This window comes from Hippopotamus amphibius, chromosome 2, assembly GCF_030028045.1.
Source record: "Hippopotamus amphibius kiboko isolate mHipAmp2 chromosome 2, mHipAmp2.hap2, whole genome shotgun sequence".
Taxonomy (NCBI): domain Eukaryota; kingdom Metazoa; phylum Chordata; class Mammalia; order Artiodactyla; family Hippopotamidae; genus Hippopotamus; species Hippopotamus amphibius.
The window spans coordinates 223534896-223551229 of record NC_080187.1 but is presented as its reverse complement, the minus strand read 5'-3'; the positions used below and the strand labels follow the sequence as shown (position 1 = coordinate 223551229).

Sequence of the window (16334 nt, the reverse complement as noted above, 5' to 3'; positions counted from 1 at the left end):
ACTTAATAACAACATGGGGTGGGGGTGGGGGAAAGGGTTTCAGTATTTAAATATTGAAGACACACAAACCTCCAGTCCATAACATTGCCCAATTCTCCCAAGAGGTACCATTTTGTACTCCTATCAACAATAGACAAGAGTACCTTATAGGCTGTTTTTATTAGTTTACCTACTCAAGGGCTTATTAAAAGGTAATACTTGGCCTCAGGTTCTTTTGGGCTCACATTATGTCTAATATTAAAATATAATTAAAAAAATAATTAAAAAAAAAGAATTCTCAATAATAAAATGAATTGTTAAGTATAAAAAAATATAATTAAAGACATGAAAAGTTTCTTATTTTTAGAGTGCATGAAAAGTGCCTTAAATCCCTTATTGAGTAAGGCAGGATCTAACTGAGTATAAGCCAATCACTTTTATCATCCTGATCAGGAAGAAAGTATTGGAAAGGATATTCTTGTGTGTGCCCTGAGGACAGTTAAGAGTTTAAGAATGCAGGGGTCATAGAATCTAATAGAGTAGGTGTTACCCAATGAATAGAGAACTATGCCTCAAACAGTTTTAGAGCCAGATGGCAGATAAATTGTATGGGACAGTATCTGGTGGATAAATGATTCTGAGCAGGAGTAAGATGTGATATTTCATTATTATCTAGTAACTAGGAAAATTTAAGCTATTCACTTTCCTCCAACATTTTTACTTTAGCTTTACTTGTTGTTGCATTTCAAACTAATTCATGAATTTAACTTGTTTTTTTTTTTTACTATTTTGATACGATAGTTTGTTCTGTGAGCGTATTTGCCACAGAAATACCAGCAATGGTTTTCAGCCAACAAACTTGAAATAGTCATGCAGAGTTTAGTTCATCTTCTGCAGCAGCACTACTTACCTACTAATGTCATTTCCTAATAGAATACTGAGGACTTCCTTGGTGGTCCAGTGACTAAGGCTTTGCACTCGCAATGCAGGGGGCCTGGGTTCAATCCCTGGTCAGGGAATTAGATCCTACATGCAGCAACTAAGAGTTCGCATGCCGCAACTAAAAGATCCTGCTTGCTGCAACGAAGACCTGGTGCAGCCATACAAATATATAAATATTAAAAAAGAATATTGAAAGGGGAATCAACAATAACTCTAGCAAACACTTTCACGGTGCTTACTGTGTGCCAGGCGCTAAGTGCTATAGTAAGTCATTAAATCTTCACCACAACCTTAATGAGATGTATTCTATTGTTAACTCCATTTTACAGTTAGGAAAGCGAGAACAGGAGAGTTAAGTAACCAAAGAAGAGTTAAGTAACCAAAGCCACACAAGCAGTGACAGAGTCCAAGTTTGGACCCAGGTAATTCAGTTTCAGAGCTTAAGCATTTAACTGCCATACTTTTGCCCCTAATTAACAGCAAGAAAGTCAATAGTTGAGAATGATGGTAATCAGGAGGATTCAGTGGTAATGTGATCACATAACACGATTCACCTCGAAAGTCTGAAATTCCATTATTTTCCTCCTGGGTGAAAAATGTCCATCCTGAATTAGGTTTTCCGGCATTTCCGTAAACTCTCTAGGGACAGGAATTCTTAACCCTTTTCAAAGAAGAGCTGAAGAAAGTGGAGAGGAGGCCAGAAATGCGAGGGGTGTGGAAGTGATAAAGAAACCCCAGGAGTATAACTTGACCTTGGGTTGTTGGCAGAGAGCATAATCAACCTCATCAAAGACATCACTGTTTGTATGTATGTTATGCCCAAGCTGTGTGTACATGTAATGCCACAGAACTGAAGAAAAATTAGACTTGCCTTGCCCAAGTTATAAAGGCCAGAAAGCTCAGGAATGGGTCTTTTCCGTCCTTTACATTCTATACTGGGGAGCTTCTGCCACCTAGTGTTCATGTAGAAAATGGCAAGAGTTTGGAATCACCAATGCCATCCCTCCACAAGTCTAGGAGTATTTTAAAGGACTGGTTCCAATGGCTGTCTCACTTTTTTCTCAAGTTATCTTGCCTCCAATGAGGATCAGAAAATATTTGATATTAATTCTTTGTGGATAACTTCAGCTACAATAATTTTTTCTTTTTAAATTTGTGTTTGAAATTTGTTTTATCTTTGATTTTAGGACTTATAGCTTTCCAATGGAAATTAAAAATGGTTAGGCTTTGAAGTTAGATGTAGAGGCAGTAATGAAACAGGAGGGAAGGGGCTAGGGCACAACCTTTAAAAGAATGGCATAGCCATTGAGGACACAACAAAAACTGGTTGGAACCAACTAGGTCCAAGATGGCAGAAGATTCAGCTTCCAGTAGACCTTGAGCCTCATTATACACTCATTGTCATATATTAGCATGCTAAATGACACACCCACGAGCACCACCACAGTTCAGAGGCCAACCAAGAAAGGCCAAAAAGTGGGCAGTGGCCCAATTCCTGGAAATATCCACCCCTTCTCCAAAATAGTTGGAGTAATCCTCCCACTCATTAGCCTGTGAAATTGCCCAGCCCATAAAAACTAACCACCCCATATCTGGGGGCCTCTTGCCTTCTGAGATGGCCCACACTCTGTGGAGTGTGTTTTTCCCAAGGCCGTTCTCGCCTTTTGAGATGAACCACAGTCTACGGAATGGGTCTCTCTCTAAATAAATCCACTTCTTACCTATCATTTTGTCTCTCACTGAATTCTTTCTGTGACGAAACATAAAGAACTTGAGCTTCATTAAGTCCTGAGACAAGGTGTTGTGCGGGTTCGGTAGGCCCTTACAGTCGCCTTTGAGAGCACACGTTGGACAATCTGTAGTCTCTTTTCTCCAAAACCTCCTCCAGGGATGCCAGGCAGCAACTGGGAAAGGACTGTTTCGAAGACTTCACAGCAGTTGCCTGTAGAACGGTCCCTCCTCTGCGCTCAGAGCCTGGGGTGTTCACCCTACCATAACACTTCCCTCTGTACAGTCATCACGGATTGACTCACCATTCCCCTTTTTTAGGGGGGACACCTCCAGGGCAGAAACAATTTCCATTAGCAAGTAGTGCACAGTAAGTATGTACGAAATGAATGCTGCAAAGAAAGTACATCTGCTATTAACTTGTTCCCTCTGTAGCCCGCAAATCAAGCTTAGCCTGCTTGGGCAAAGATTTCCCTAACCAGCGAGCCATCTCCTTTAAGCTTTAACCTGTTGTCTTCTTGACCTGAGCACAAATCCACTCTCCTGTGTTTCCTGCCTTTGCTCCTCCTCTCCTTTCCTTCCGCCCTAACAGTCCCGTGTTGGGTGTGCAGAACTGTTTAGTTGGCTCGTTCCCTCCTCTTCACAAACTCTCTCAGCCAGCTTTTTCCTACTCTGCCCTTAAAGTGAGCTAATTACGCTCGGTGTAGTTTGATTTTTCTTTGTTACACTCCTGTTAGATTAACAGGGAAACATAGAAAGTCTCTTTGGCTGTATCTGTTTGGGGACAGTTTATACCATCAGGGTCTTCTTGCTTCCCAGCTCTGGCACCTAGTCTTGAGATGTAGGTAGAGGAATGACATCCTTCATGAAATTGAAGAATGAGTTCTTGAAAATTTGAGAAAACACCTGAAGGCAAGTGTGCAGGTAGAAAGAGATGTCTGAACAGGTGGCCGCCGCAGTTTCTTCAGCCTCACTTTCCTGTAGATGTTTTTGATGCTGATTATTTCTATCACCCGTATGCTGGCCCCCAGGAGGATACACTTCTTTCTTCAAAGCCCAAACTCCTTGGTTCTTGGGTCTCTTCAGTACTATGGAGCCATGCTGGACTTTTCAAAAAGTCTTTGCCAGTGTGAACCAATGGTTATCATCGGGTGGAGAAATCGTGGCTGATCATTTTCTTCTTTAGTTTTTTTTTGGGTTTACTGATTTCTTACTGATTTATGTATTATTTTTATAATCATCTTAAAAATGAGACATTAAAAACTTAAAAGGAACACCAGCAAGCAATAAAAATATAGCTAATACAAACATCAGGTTTCTAATTTTACCACGTTGTTGTCTATACAGCTCCCTGGCTTCCCAAACTCTCCTTCCATACCACATCATTTTTGAGGGCCTTACCAGAGCAGCTCACTTTTTCATTTTCAGTGATACTCCTTTTGATACCTTACAGACCTCATTGAGAAAACAACGGATGGACTATGGAACTGATTGCTCTTTCAGGGTAAATAATCTAATATATGTACTCAGGTAGATATCAGCATATAAAGAAATCATTTATCTACAGGGGCCTCCCCACCAACTTCTGCAACTTCCCAGAGTTAAACGTTGTTTTCCCTGGGGTCAAATTAAATTGGAAGGTAAAGGCTGTCCAGTTGACCAAACATGAAATTGGAAGGTAAAGGCTGTCCAGTTGACCAAACGAGGCCAGTTGGGTGGGTAGGAAGCCTGTTATTAAGGCATCAAGTTGTTAAGATGAACTTCAAAAGCTATGTGATTTTAGCTTTTGATTTTAACAAAGATGAGAATATAAACGTTTGCTTAGGCTGGAGTTTAGTAGTAGTAATTGCAGTCGTTTTTACATCAACTGTTTACCTTTCCTGCTTACTTGTAGTGCGTTACAATTATTGTCAAATAATTAAATGTCATTTAATTACAAAACTAAACTGTTGATACGCTCAAGGGCAGCTTTTTACATGTCAGGATGGTCATCTGCTTAGATAGCTTAGTTGTTTGCTCATACTCTAAGAATGAAACAGAACCTAGGACTACCCTCGAGAGCATGCCTGTGGTGGCGATTTTTCTCTTTCTCTCTGATGAGATCCAGTGACTGCCTCAGATATTAAATCAACCCTAATAATTAGTAATGAAAAGCTACTTTGAAGGATAAATCCAAAACTATTTGTTAAGTTTTGGGTGGGGGGTAAATTGTCTTTGGCTAAAGAGAAATTGGAAATTCCTCCTTAAATGTTGGCGATGTCCCCTTAAAGTTGCTTTACTTGTTCTTTATCCCCCTTTGATTGAGGTGAGGGTTTTACAATCACTTCTGCTCTCCTCACAGGTAGAGTTGTGATTTGTGGCACTTTGATTAAAAGCATATTCCGATTATTCCCTCATATCTTTTGCCATCCCTGCCCCCCAGCATTCCAATTTCTCTAAGGGTGTTCAGGGTTTTAAATTTTTTTCCATACCCTCACCTTCACATTTTGCGATAACTTTGTTTCCTTGACACTTTTCATCCCTTTTCTACTATTTGGTCAGCAGGGAATAATGTCTTCAATTACCACCATAAGAGTAAAATACCTATTATCCTTAAATCCTAATAACCTAGGGTCCAGAAGGCATACTTAAATTTCATTACACATTAATTCCATTACTGATAGGAACTAATGCTTAAATAATTTTTAAAAAGATCTGAAAAGCTCATTAGTAAAAGAGAATCTAGGAGACTTGCCTGTACATGAAAGAGATAGAAAAAATATTTTTTTATTAGCATGTTCAAGGTAGTCAAGATATTAACAAACATTTTAATCCTCACAACAACCCTGTGAGGTAGGTTAAAGTCATTGCTTTGTGATAAACTGGTATCATTCCAAATAAAGTGCAATTCATAAAAGAATAAATCTGCATCAGGAAAAATGTTGTTAATGACACCATTTATGTATATGCTAATATTTGTGTTTTTGTATACTTTAAGTCATGCAGTAAGGTGTCCCCAGAAAAGTTTACTACAATTCAAATCCTATTTAAACACATGTGGGAACTAGTTAAATAAACTCTGGGGTGAATTTTTTTTAATAAAATAGATCACTATTTTGAGCAAATACTATGAATATTCTTTTTTTACACAAGACAAAAATGCATCCTCATCAGTGCTGCACTCACATTTATCCACTCTTCAGAAAGCTACCTCAACATGGCACCAGGGCAAGGTAAGACAATTTATTGAATTAAACCTTGGCAATTTGGTATATGGCAGTGAACTGTGTTGCTGTGTAAAAATCTCCAAATATATTGCGCTCAATCTCAACCCAAAACCTAGGGTGGACTATTTACTGAAAACACCAAAGTAAATGATTACAGATTTCAAAAAGTATTTTCCCTTGAGAATTACCTATTTTTTTCCTTTAAAGTGCAAAAGGAAAAGAGATCTTAGAGCCTTTAAAAAGAAACAATATTCTGGTAACTATAAACTTCTGATAATTTATATTGCAAAACAAAGAAAGCCTCATGCTATCAGTTTACTACTTCTAAGGGAGCACACACGTTATCCCCCAAATTTAAGTATTTCTTTTCCTCTGTGCCAATATGATTTACCAGGAAGAGAAACACAGTTGCCCTTTGAACAACATGGGTTTGAACTGTGTGGGTCCACTTATACATGCATTTTTTTCAATAAATACGTCCTACAGTACTACATGATCCAAGCTTGTTTGAATCTGAGGATGTGGAACCACAGATATGGAGGGATGACTGTAAAGTTACATGGGGCTTTTTGACTACGTGGGGGGTCAGGGCACCAGCCCCCCGAAGTTATTCAAGGGTCAACTGTATTCCCAGGCACCCATTTTCTCTTAAATATACATTTAAAGTACATTTCCACTGTTCATCCAACATTAGTAAACATACGATTTGCCTAACCTTTTTTTATAATTGTCTTATCTGCAAAATAAATTTTTACTAGAGAACTTCTATTACATTTAAACATTTAGATTAGTTATATAATTTATAACAATAACTTTAATTAAACTTGGAAGTTTAGTTAACACTTAAAATCCACTGGTAGGTTTTTAATACTTTAGCAAGTGGTTAAAGTAATTTGCCATTATAAAGAAATAATTCAAGTCCAGAAAAACATTCTCACCAAAGTATTTTTAAAAACTGCTGCAGGGATATTAGGCAAATCAACAGGTAAAACAGACTAAGCCATCTATAGTTGTACATTCAAATCCATACTAGATCCAGTAGTGCACTTTGGATTAGAGTGAGGTAGGGCAAATAAACAGGTAGATACATTTTGAACTGTTAAATTTATATAAACTGAAAATTGACTTGTACCCAGGTTTTTATTTGGATATTCAAAAAGAAAAATTGAGATTTCAAATGATGAAGTATTTTCTTGGATTCAAAAACAGAATTGTAAAAAAACCTTTGAGGTACATATAAATAAAAAATACAAAGGCTACAAGATATATTTTATTTCAACATAAAATATGCTTGTATAAAAATAACCTGGGATATAGAAAAAAGAAATACAAACATTTTTGCATAGATTCCCTATATAAAACATTTACCTGGGGCTAAACTCTAGAAAATACACCTCTGAAACTAATATAGCTGAACTATTTCCTTGGATACCAAGTATATACAAAATAAAAGCCCTTCATCTGGGGGAGCATGGGCAGGAGGGAAAACAATTTAATTTAGCATCAGTCTATATTTATTTCTCTGTTGCTCGAATATAAACCAATGATGACAAGAGGAGAAACTCTGGGGGTTTATTTAACAAAATTAAATTCACATTTCTGAGGCCATCATAGTGCATCCAATGTCCATCAATTTGAAAAGCTGCAGAATAATGATGTTCCTCTTTGTTAAACAACGTGGCACCTTCCAACAAATACCTGCAAATTAAATGACAAAGTGCAGCAGAAAATCACACTACTTTATTCTTAAGAAAAACATTCCTTAAATTCTTAACTAAGGAACAAAAAAACAGATTATTTGCATTCTACTCTCTGAAAAAGATATCATCTGTAAAAATCATGTACTATAATTGGTAATTTGGAAGAAGATGTTTAAGAATTTTAAAAATTAATATAATTTAAGAATTTTTAAAAAGAATATTTTAACAGTAAACTCATAACCTGCATGGTTCTATTATATGAGAAAACATACACAAGAAAACTTTTAAAGGCAAAAAGTTAAAAGAATCTGTATGTCCTAATTTGTATGCAGACACTTCAACGATGACAGTAACATTTTATGTTTAAATGATTACCTCATACTATACACTACTTTGACTTGAAATACAAGTAATAGCCAACCAGAATTTACTATTTACTATGTCTCAGGTACTATCCTGAACACGTGTGCTACCTTATTAAATCCTCACAATAATGGCACCAGATAGATACTGTCATCTCTGTTCAATAGATAAGAAAACTGATGTGTAAACTGGTTGTTACTGGCTCAAGGTCACATAGCTTGTAAGGTAGGGCTATTCCATAGTCTAAACACCTAACCCCTATGCACACTGCCAGCAACTGACTCCCCACAGTAGATTCTGATCTTATTCAGGATACATCCATTTAGAGAAAGTTATGACTTTTTCAACAATATGTATTTCCCTTAAGAGTGACTCAAAATCATGACAGAATAGCAGAAAAATATGAAATATATTTATTTTTTACTAGTTTTATAGAACAAACAAAAACACCTACTTGTGATCAGATAAATCCAAGTAATAGGGTACATATGCCAGATCTTCAGATTTCCAATGCTGCATATTTAAGACAACAAAAGGGGGTGCCCCGTGGCAGAAAATTCGTTGGGAAAATTCTCTTAGGCCACCACATCTACAATTGAAAATTGTCATGAATTTATTACACTTGGGACAAAGCTGCCTTTTGTCACTCTGGGTTGTCCTTATTACATAATAAGCATAATTATCTATTTTAGGTATGGGTATATATCAACAGTATGGCTGTATTGATACCTTATATGCCTAATTCCCAGAGTTAATAAACTTTGAGATTCTCTAAGAAATGATACTTTTAAAACTCCAGGAAAAGCTAGCCATGTTTATCTAAGCTTGAATAAAAACATGCAGTCTTTTGAACTGATAGAAAAGTTTTTATTTGCAAATACATTTTTCTTTCTCTAGGCTGGTTTCAAACAGGAATAATGGTAGAAAGGGAATAAGATGACTCTTATAGTCTTCTTTAGACTGGACGAAATTCCCTAATTGTTTCCTTTCATCATTAGGATGAAGCAAATCCTGTTTTCTTAGTATTATCAAGTATTAACCATATGGATCAGAATAAAACAAATATAATTATACAGTAAAATCTCGATTAACCGGAATGCTCAGGGCACAGTATCTTGGTTAACAAACACTGACTAAACTAAGTTACCAGAAAACCATGTTGCTTCAGTATTTGCTACAAAAATACCCTGGTTCACTTTCTGGACTTAAGTACAATTAACTGAAGGTATTTTATTCTTTCCTTCTTTTGTGACTAATTAGGTGTAAGATCATCCTTCTAAATACTAATTCTCATTGTACAACGCTGCAGATATAAAAATGGTTAAGTGACTGGGATCCCTATGTTCTGCCCCTTTGCATTTACTTTTTCTTTTTTTTTGTTTTTTTTTAACTACATTAAACTTTTTGGTTGTCATTTACCTCTTTCTCCTAAATGAGGAGTGCAGAAAAAAATCCAGTTAATTGAGGGTCCCGATTAGCTGGGTTCCGGTTAACCAAGGTTTTATTGTACCTACTCAGGAGTGGGGAAGAAAAGAAAAGGTATTTGCTTTGCGTTCATCAAGTAACTGTAGCATTCCGTTCTATACAGTGTCCATAATGACGACACGGAATAGAACGGCACAGTAAACTAGAATGTGTTCAGGTTCCAAAAATATCAGGCTTCCTAAATACTTGAGTTGCTATTCCATAAACTATTAACATCAAAGCGTATCGGTCCAGGTTTCTTTATAAAACACACAGAAATATTTTCACCTCAAATGTCTATCATATACTCACCCACGCTCCTCACACAGTTCAATCCTGGAACAGAATAACTCGTCCACAGCCAGTCGTATCAAGTTTCCATGTGGAATTTCTTGGGGAGGACTACAATTGCAAAATGCATGTAAGAACCACTTCAATAGTTTGCATGTAAATACATTATTAGGATAACAAATTTTACAGGTCATTATTAGCAAACCACATAAAAAAGTATAACCTCTGTTATTCAGCTTTGTATTTCTTACAGACACTATAGAAACCAGTTAAACATAATAAACATTAATGCATGAAGTTTTCAAGAAACGTTAAATCTTTATGCAAACTGATCCTGAAACATGCAGTTCTTATTTTAAAAATTTCCAAAAGGATTCAATAGAGTGGATTCTGGTCTTGAGGGAAGAAAGCGGGACCCAGAATTAGGAGAGCAGCTGCTTAGCTACCTGACTCAATGCAAGTTACAGCCATTGTTGGTCTCAGCTTTCTGATTTGTTAAAAAAAAAATTTTTCCCTACATACTTCAGAGGTTGTTTTAAATACAGGATTAAAAAACAGGCAAAAGACTTAAAAAGCTATATAGAGTATAACAAAAAATATTTTATTAAGAGAAGCATAAAATGCTAGTATTAATATAGGATTGTAAATATTTCATTGTAGTTTCAAAACATATACAAATTAAAAGACACTAGTTTTTTTAAAAACAAAACAAATTTCTGAAACCCCTTTTTAAGTTCATTATGATTTAGAGTAACAACTTTTCTCCTGATGGAGACTGCAAAATCAACATCATCATACCAGCAATACAAGAAAATGGACAAAGTGTATTTCAGAACAAGAGAGACATTAACTGGTAGATCCTAAAAAGAATCACATATCTTCAGTTTTCCCTAAATAGCATGATGTTATAATGCAGTATTAATCTAAATATGCTATACAGAAAATGTGAATTTAATAAGTTCAGGTATGTGATGTACATTCCCAAAAGGGAGCAATCTACTAGGCTGTTTTCCTGGAGCACAGGGCCAAGTATGCTTTCTGACAACAATGTGTTTAGGTCTGTTTTACTGTCCTGTTATTTTTTTCCACTGGCAATTATCCCGTTTCCAGCTCATGTTCCCTGGGGGCTTTAATGTTTCCCAATATTCCACTAGGGCTTGCCAGTTTGGCCTTCCTCCCTGTCATTTACCAGCTTGGAGGTCTTCCTTCTCTCCAAAAGCCAAAAATACTCATCAGGCTACCAGAAACTGTCCTAGCTAGTGAATAATTTCCTCACATCTGTGTCCTTCTCAGGTACTAATATTCCAAGGTCGGGGTTCCTGTCTCTAATTATGCCCTGGCCATGACATGGAGTACTTTCAATCTTCCTGTTCATGTAGAACTAGCCTACCTGACACAAAGATCCATTCAAAGAGTGAAACATTCCAATACGGTATTAAGTATTGTTCAAGAGGTTAAATCTGTGAGACAAGGAATTAATTATCTTCATAGTCATATTAGTAAATTCTGAGCAAGAGGAAAACATTTTGCATATTGAGTAGCTCATTACTTTGCAAGTAAAACAGTTATCAACTGGTTTTGTAAAGTAAACTCTGAGATGGTTGGATGTAATAGAAGAGTAACATTTTTGTTACAGGACCTACTAAAGAGTCTTGCATTTGCATGGTTGCTTTCTGTGTGAGTTGCTACATAGGGACTGTACTTTAAAAAGCACTTTGACTATATTTGTCTATCTACCTCCCTCCCTATCTATATATCATTCATCATAAAAAAGTATACTATTTTTGCTAACAGTGACAAAATGACTTTAGAGCAACTTACTTTATATTAATTGTGCGCTGCTGATCCTCCTGCACTCGAGTTGGGCATCGCCAGTTGGAACAGTAACTCTCTTGTATGGTCGACATGAGATTTTCAAGATTTTTTGTAAAATTATCATGCTCATTCCCAAACAAATCAATTATTAACGAAGCTTTATGAACTTCAGATTTGTATTGCTGTTTTTCCATCTTGTCCCAAATCCAAAGCAGCTTCACAGTTGTAAAACTGTAGGTGTCCATTAAATAAAGAAAACAGTCTACAAACTCTCTACCTAAATGAAGGGAGAGTTCCCTGGGAAAATTTTCATTTTCATTGAGAATGACATACAATAACATCAAGAATCCATCTATGGTGCAGGTATTTTTCAGTCTTATTTCAACATAGAGTGGTGTACAGGATACTGCTTTGCGGCCAGCTTTGATAGTAAAAACACCTCCCCAAGGAAGAACAGGCCTCCAAAATGAGCGATCTTGGTTATAGTTATTTTTAATTGATGCTTTGATCTCTTCAAACAGTGTCTTCATCCTGCATTTTAAAAGTTTAAGATAGTACTCATAAATTTGCGACTTTATATTTTAAATGCATGAGATATGTTTAAATGGAAATAAAGGTATCTAAAGATTCAAATTAAATTTGGTTAGATGGACTCCCAATGTAACAAAAAAATTTAAAACAACTCAAGCTATAAGCCATTTTTCGGCAACATGCATGGTCTCTGGAAAGACCATTCAAGAAGCTGCAACCTTTTCTTGAGGAACAGAAAGGTCATTTGATAGGCCTTTATATTAATTATATTACAGATTTTATCAAAGATGGAGGAAAACCCTGTAATAAAAAAATACTAAATAAAAATAAAACTATTTAAAGATACAGTCTAAATTTGGTCGGGTTGTATTCCTAATGTAAACCGCTTCCTCCCTCCAAAATATAACCTGCATTTTATTTTCTTGTTAATATGTGTGGTTCCACTTACAACATTGGCATAATGGAATTCTTTGTTGGGCTGCAGAATAATTGGCTTTGCAAGACAACATAAGAAAAGTAACTGTGAGAACTTAATTGAATAGTAGCCCAGCTAACACAAAAATCATTTCTATACACTGTGGGATTTTTTTACTTGCAGTTTAGGACCATGCTAGATATCTGCTAATTTTAACTACAGAGGCCATGCTGGGAAGGTCTGATTCAGAACTTGACAATTATCTTGATTCCTCTCTCTGCATGTTTTGGGAATGAACTGATGTGTCCTCCCTATTTAAACTGGCACCTATCTTTCCCCCAAGCTTGAGGATAGCTAAGCACTTGGTTTTAATGTCATTGACAATATTTCAATAAACATGTTGGTGTCATATTTATGTTATATAAAGCAAATTGAAAAAAAAATTAAAGAGCGAGGTCCTAATGAAACAATTGAAAAAACTGCTTTACTTTATTTGGGACAAACACATGTCTAAACTAAAAACATCACAGGCTTTCCCAATATGTTTCACGTTTCCCATTTCCATGAAAACGGGAAGCATCAGAGGAACAGGAACAGAGAAATTAGTAACTGAGGTCAGTGGCTTACTTTGATTATCTTTTCAAGTGCCACATCCTCCCAGGCACAATATGAATCCAACACTCAATGTTGCAGACCTATGTGGTTTATGTGAAAAATTAAGTTCAAACCAATCTTTTAACACCAGCAGACTAAAAATTCAGTTTTACCACACACAGAGTATTTTAGACTTAGGCAAGATACTGTGGACTCTAAAATATTCAACACTATATTTAGTCTGAAGTGTAGATGTTTATATATAGCTGCTAACATGTTGGCCTTCGTCAACCACTTATAAATAAGAGGGAGTGGCAAATTTAGAGCCTAGAAAACACAAACTCAGTTTCTTCTCAATGAAGAAGAAATGTTTCAGAGCATATTTTTTAAAAATCACAAGGCATATAAGTACTTTAAAAACGAAAATACCTTTCTTCTTGGTTTGATTGATTTCCGTTGCATTTTTAAAGAACTTTTATCAAGGTCATACGATTAAGAGTCTGAGTTCAGTTTCCTAAGTATTGCATCGGAAAGGAAATGTAAATTTCTGCAGTATTTTTTGCCAAATTATCTTTTAGACATGACCAAATGAGTAACTATAGTTCTGTAAAGCAAGTTACACTCTAAAAGAATTAAACTACAATTACATATATATTTTAAAACTATATATATATAAAAAACATATACACACATCAACTAACTTCTCTAGCCTTTTTCGGGTGGGGGGGGGAGGAAGAGGTAAGAGAGTGAAAAAAAAAAAGGAGGTAAGAGACTAAGTCAGACACTTAGTCTAAATTCTGCAGTACCGTAGTGATTTGTTCCAAAGTAAATTACACACACACACACACACACGCGCGCGCGGCTACAAAAGATGGCAAAATGGCTGCAAAGAGCTTTACTTAAAATTGTCTTAAGTTTTGGCCACACCGTCAAAAACATCGTTTAGAAGCCCGGGAGAAGGTATCCTGCTGGCTTCCTCCTACTGCCTCAACAGGCCCTCCAGTTTGAATAAACCTGGGAAACTCCCTGGACTACTGCTTCCTTGGCAAAACGACACCTCTCCTCTGCGGTCGTTTCCAAGGGTGGCAACCTGTACCCCACGCCGGGAATGAGGACGAGACCATCTGCCCAAGGCCCTGAGCGCCAGGCGCCCTCGGAACTCGGGGCTCCCGAGGGTCCCCTCCCGAGTCGGCGCCCCGAGAGAACCTAGAAAACGGCCCCGCGCTCCAGCCCCCAGCAGCGGCGGACGCCCACCTCCGCCCCCGGCCCGCGGCGCCCGGCACGGGGCGCGGGGGCCTGGCCCCGGGCGGGGGGCCGGGCACGGGGCGCGCGGGGCCGGGCACAGGGCGACCGGGAAGGCCCGGCACGGGGCGGGCGGCGGGGCCGGGCACCGGGCGGGGGTGGGGACTGGCACCGGGCGGGGGTGCCGGGCTCGGGGCGCGGGTGCCGGGCTCGGGGCGGGGGAGCCGGGCACGGGGAGGGAGCCGGGCACGGGGAGGGGGCCGGGCACGGCGCGGGGGGCCGGGCACAGGGCGGGAGGCCTGGCACCAGGCGGGGGTGCTAGGCACGGGGCGCGGGCCGGGCACGGGGCGGGGGGCCTGGCACCGGGCGCGGGCCCCCGAGTCGGGAGCCGGCGAAGGAGCCCCACCGAGCGCCCGGGACTGCGCGTTACGGGCGGGAGGGCCGGGCCACGGTAGGCGTGCCCACCCCGGCTAGTCTCCGTCCGCCAAGAAGCCGACTTCTCGTACCTCCCCGGGGACCGGAAGCCGCCGGTGCTGCTGCTGCCGCCCCCGCCGCCGCCGCCGCCGCCCACTCATGGAGAGCCCGTACCGCCGCCGCCGCCGCCTCCGCCGCCTCATCTACTCGCACCGCCGGCAGACTCGGCCTCCTCCGGCGCGAGCGCTGGGCTCCGGCACGGCCTCCATCGCACCCGCCGCGGCGGGAGCCACAGCAGCTCCAGCGCCCGGGCCCCACCCGACCGGACCCACGGAGCCAGGACCGCGGGCCGCGTAGCTTCTTGTTACGGAGGAAGATTCGGCCTGACCTCCGCCCCCCTCCCCCTGGCCCCGAGTCCCCTATCCCGACTCCCGGTCCCCAGCTGCCTCCGGGTGCTGCTGCGCAGGCGCGATGACGCCCCTGCCAAACGTGCGCGTGTTGGGTGTGTATACAGCTTCCGGATTCACCCAATGGGAACCAGGATCAGGTGCAGGGGGCGGGACCTCGCAGAGAGGGGCGGTGCTCCCGCGGTAGAAAGTGGGTGGGGCAGCCGGAAGTAGGCCGGGTTTGCACGGAGGTGGGGCTTTGTTGGCAAACCTGCTTGGCTTCTGAGGTTTGTACCATTTTTGGACTTTACTTGGTTTTGTTTTGCTTTTATGTCTGGTCTTTTTGAATTCTTAACTCAAAAAAGGAAAGCTTTGTTTTCTCCGTAAGTTATAATTGTTCAAGCTTTTGATTTAAGTATATATTTAATAAAAAGCCGAATTACCGTGTGGTGTTTTTAGTGTCCAAGGTACTAACTGACCAATCTGCTGTCATTTATAATGGAAGTTAATAACAATTAAAGAAATTAGATAGCTTTCGCCCCGTTATAGAGATGAAAAAGTTGAGTTTTGGAGGTGATAAAGTCTCACACATTTTGACATCTGGAAATTGAAGCTCTGAATGCTGGCGTCTGTGGACACAAACCACGATTCCTGTTCTGCAGGTCCTAGATCTTGTATCCTCCCTTAAAGAATCAAAGCCCACATGGCTCTGCTTCTGGAGAACACAGGCCATCCTGGAAAACTACCTCCACCCGCAATTAGAAATGGGGATGTTGTTGAGATACGCCCCATCCTGCCGTGCAAAAAAAAAAAAAAAAGATTGTGTGGAAAGAAGCACAACCTCCAGTATACACAATGCACAGAGCTCAAGGCCAGCCCAGCACATCATTGTGGTCCCCAGTTACAGCTGAATCTGGCAGAATCTTGGGCACCTTCCTGATTAATTTAACCGTCAGCCAGGGCTATGGCAGGACCTTCCTCTTGGACCTCTCTCGAGGAGTCTAGTGATAGAGGGATGAAACTTCGGGAGAGAAGCCTGACACTCAAGATAATCACTGCTGGTAGAGTTGGGAAGAAATGGACACCTCTTAGGGCAGAGGGGGAAGAAAGAGGCCTTGCCCAAAAAGGAAGAATTAATAATTCGCAGACAAAATCTGCTCTTTTTATCTTCCTGGTTTTTCTTATTTCTGTGGCATTTCACAAGTGAGGAAACTGAGGTGCTATGCATTAAATAACAAGTGTGTCTGTATTGGAATTCACGTAC

At 39.7% G+C, this 16334-nt stretch overlaps 1 protein-coding gene across 5 annotated transcripts; it reads right to left on the bottom strand.

The window, feature by feature from the left end:
* Positions 1-5399: 5399 nt before the first annotated feature.
* C2H14orf28 (chromosome 2 C14orf28 homolog) lies at positions 5400-15138 on the bottom strand. 5 transcript variants are annotated; one of them, XM_057724478.1, is made up of 5 exons: positions 14777-15138; positions 11495-12019; positions 9695-9784; positions 8373-8507; positions 5400-7553 (listed from the first exon to the last, which is right to left on the bottom strand). In XM_057724478.1, the coding sequence occupies exons 2-5, from the start codon at positions 12016-12018 to the stop codon at positions 7370-7372; spliced, it is 933 nt and encodes a 310-aa protein (XP_057580461.1). In that variant the 5' UTR covers position 12019; positions 14777-15138; the 3' UTR covers positions 5400-7369. The 5 variants fall into 5 exon arrangements, with proteins under 5 accessions (XP_057580461.1, XP_057580460.1, XP_057580464.1 ...); XM_057724477.1 differs by having other exon boundaries at positions 14862-15138; XM_057724481.1 differs by having other exon boundaries at positions 8373-8431; positions 14862-15138.
* Positions 15139-16334: the final 1196 nt, after the last annotated feature.

Bases quoted from the DNA above. Each gene is read 5' to 3' on its own strand.
- C2H14orf28 (XM_057724477.1), bottom strand. From the start codon at position 14,887: ATGAGGCGGCGGAGGCGGCGGCGGCG. The intron at 9,785-11,494 runs GTAAGTTGCTCT...TTGCAATTGTAG, and splicing joins CAGCGCACAATTAATATAAA to TCCTCCCCAAGAAATTCCAC. The intron at 7,554-8,372 runs GTAGGTGTTTTT...TTTAATTTGCAG, and splicing joins TTGGATTTATCTGATCACAA to GTATTTGTTGGAAGGTGCCA.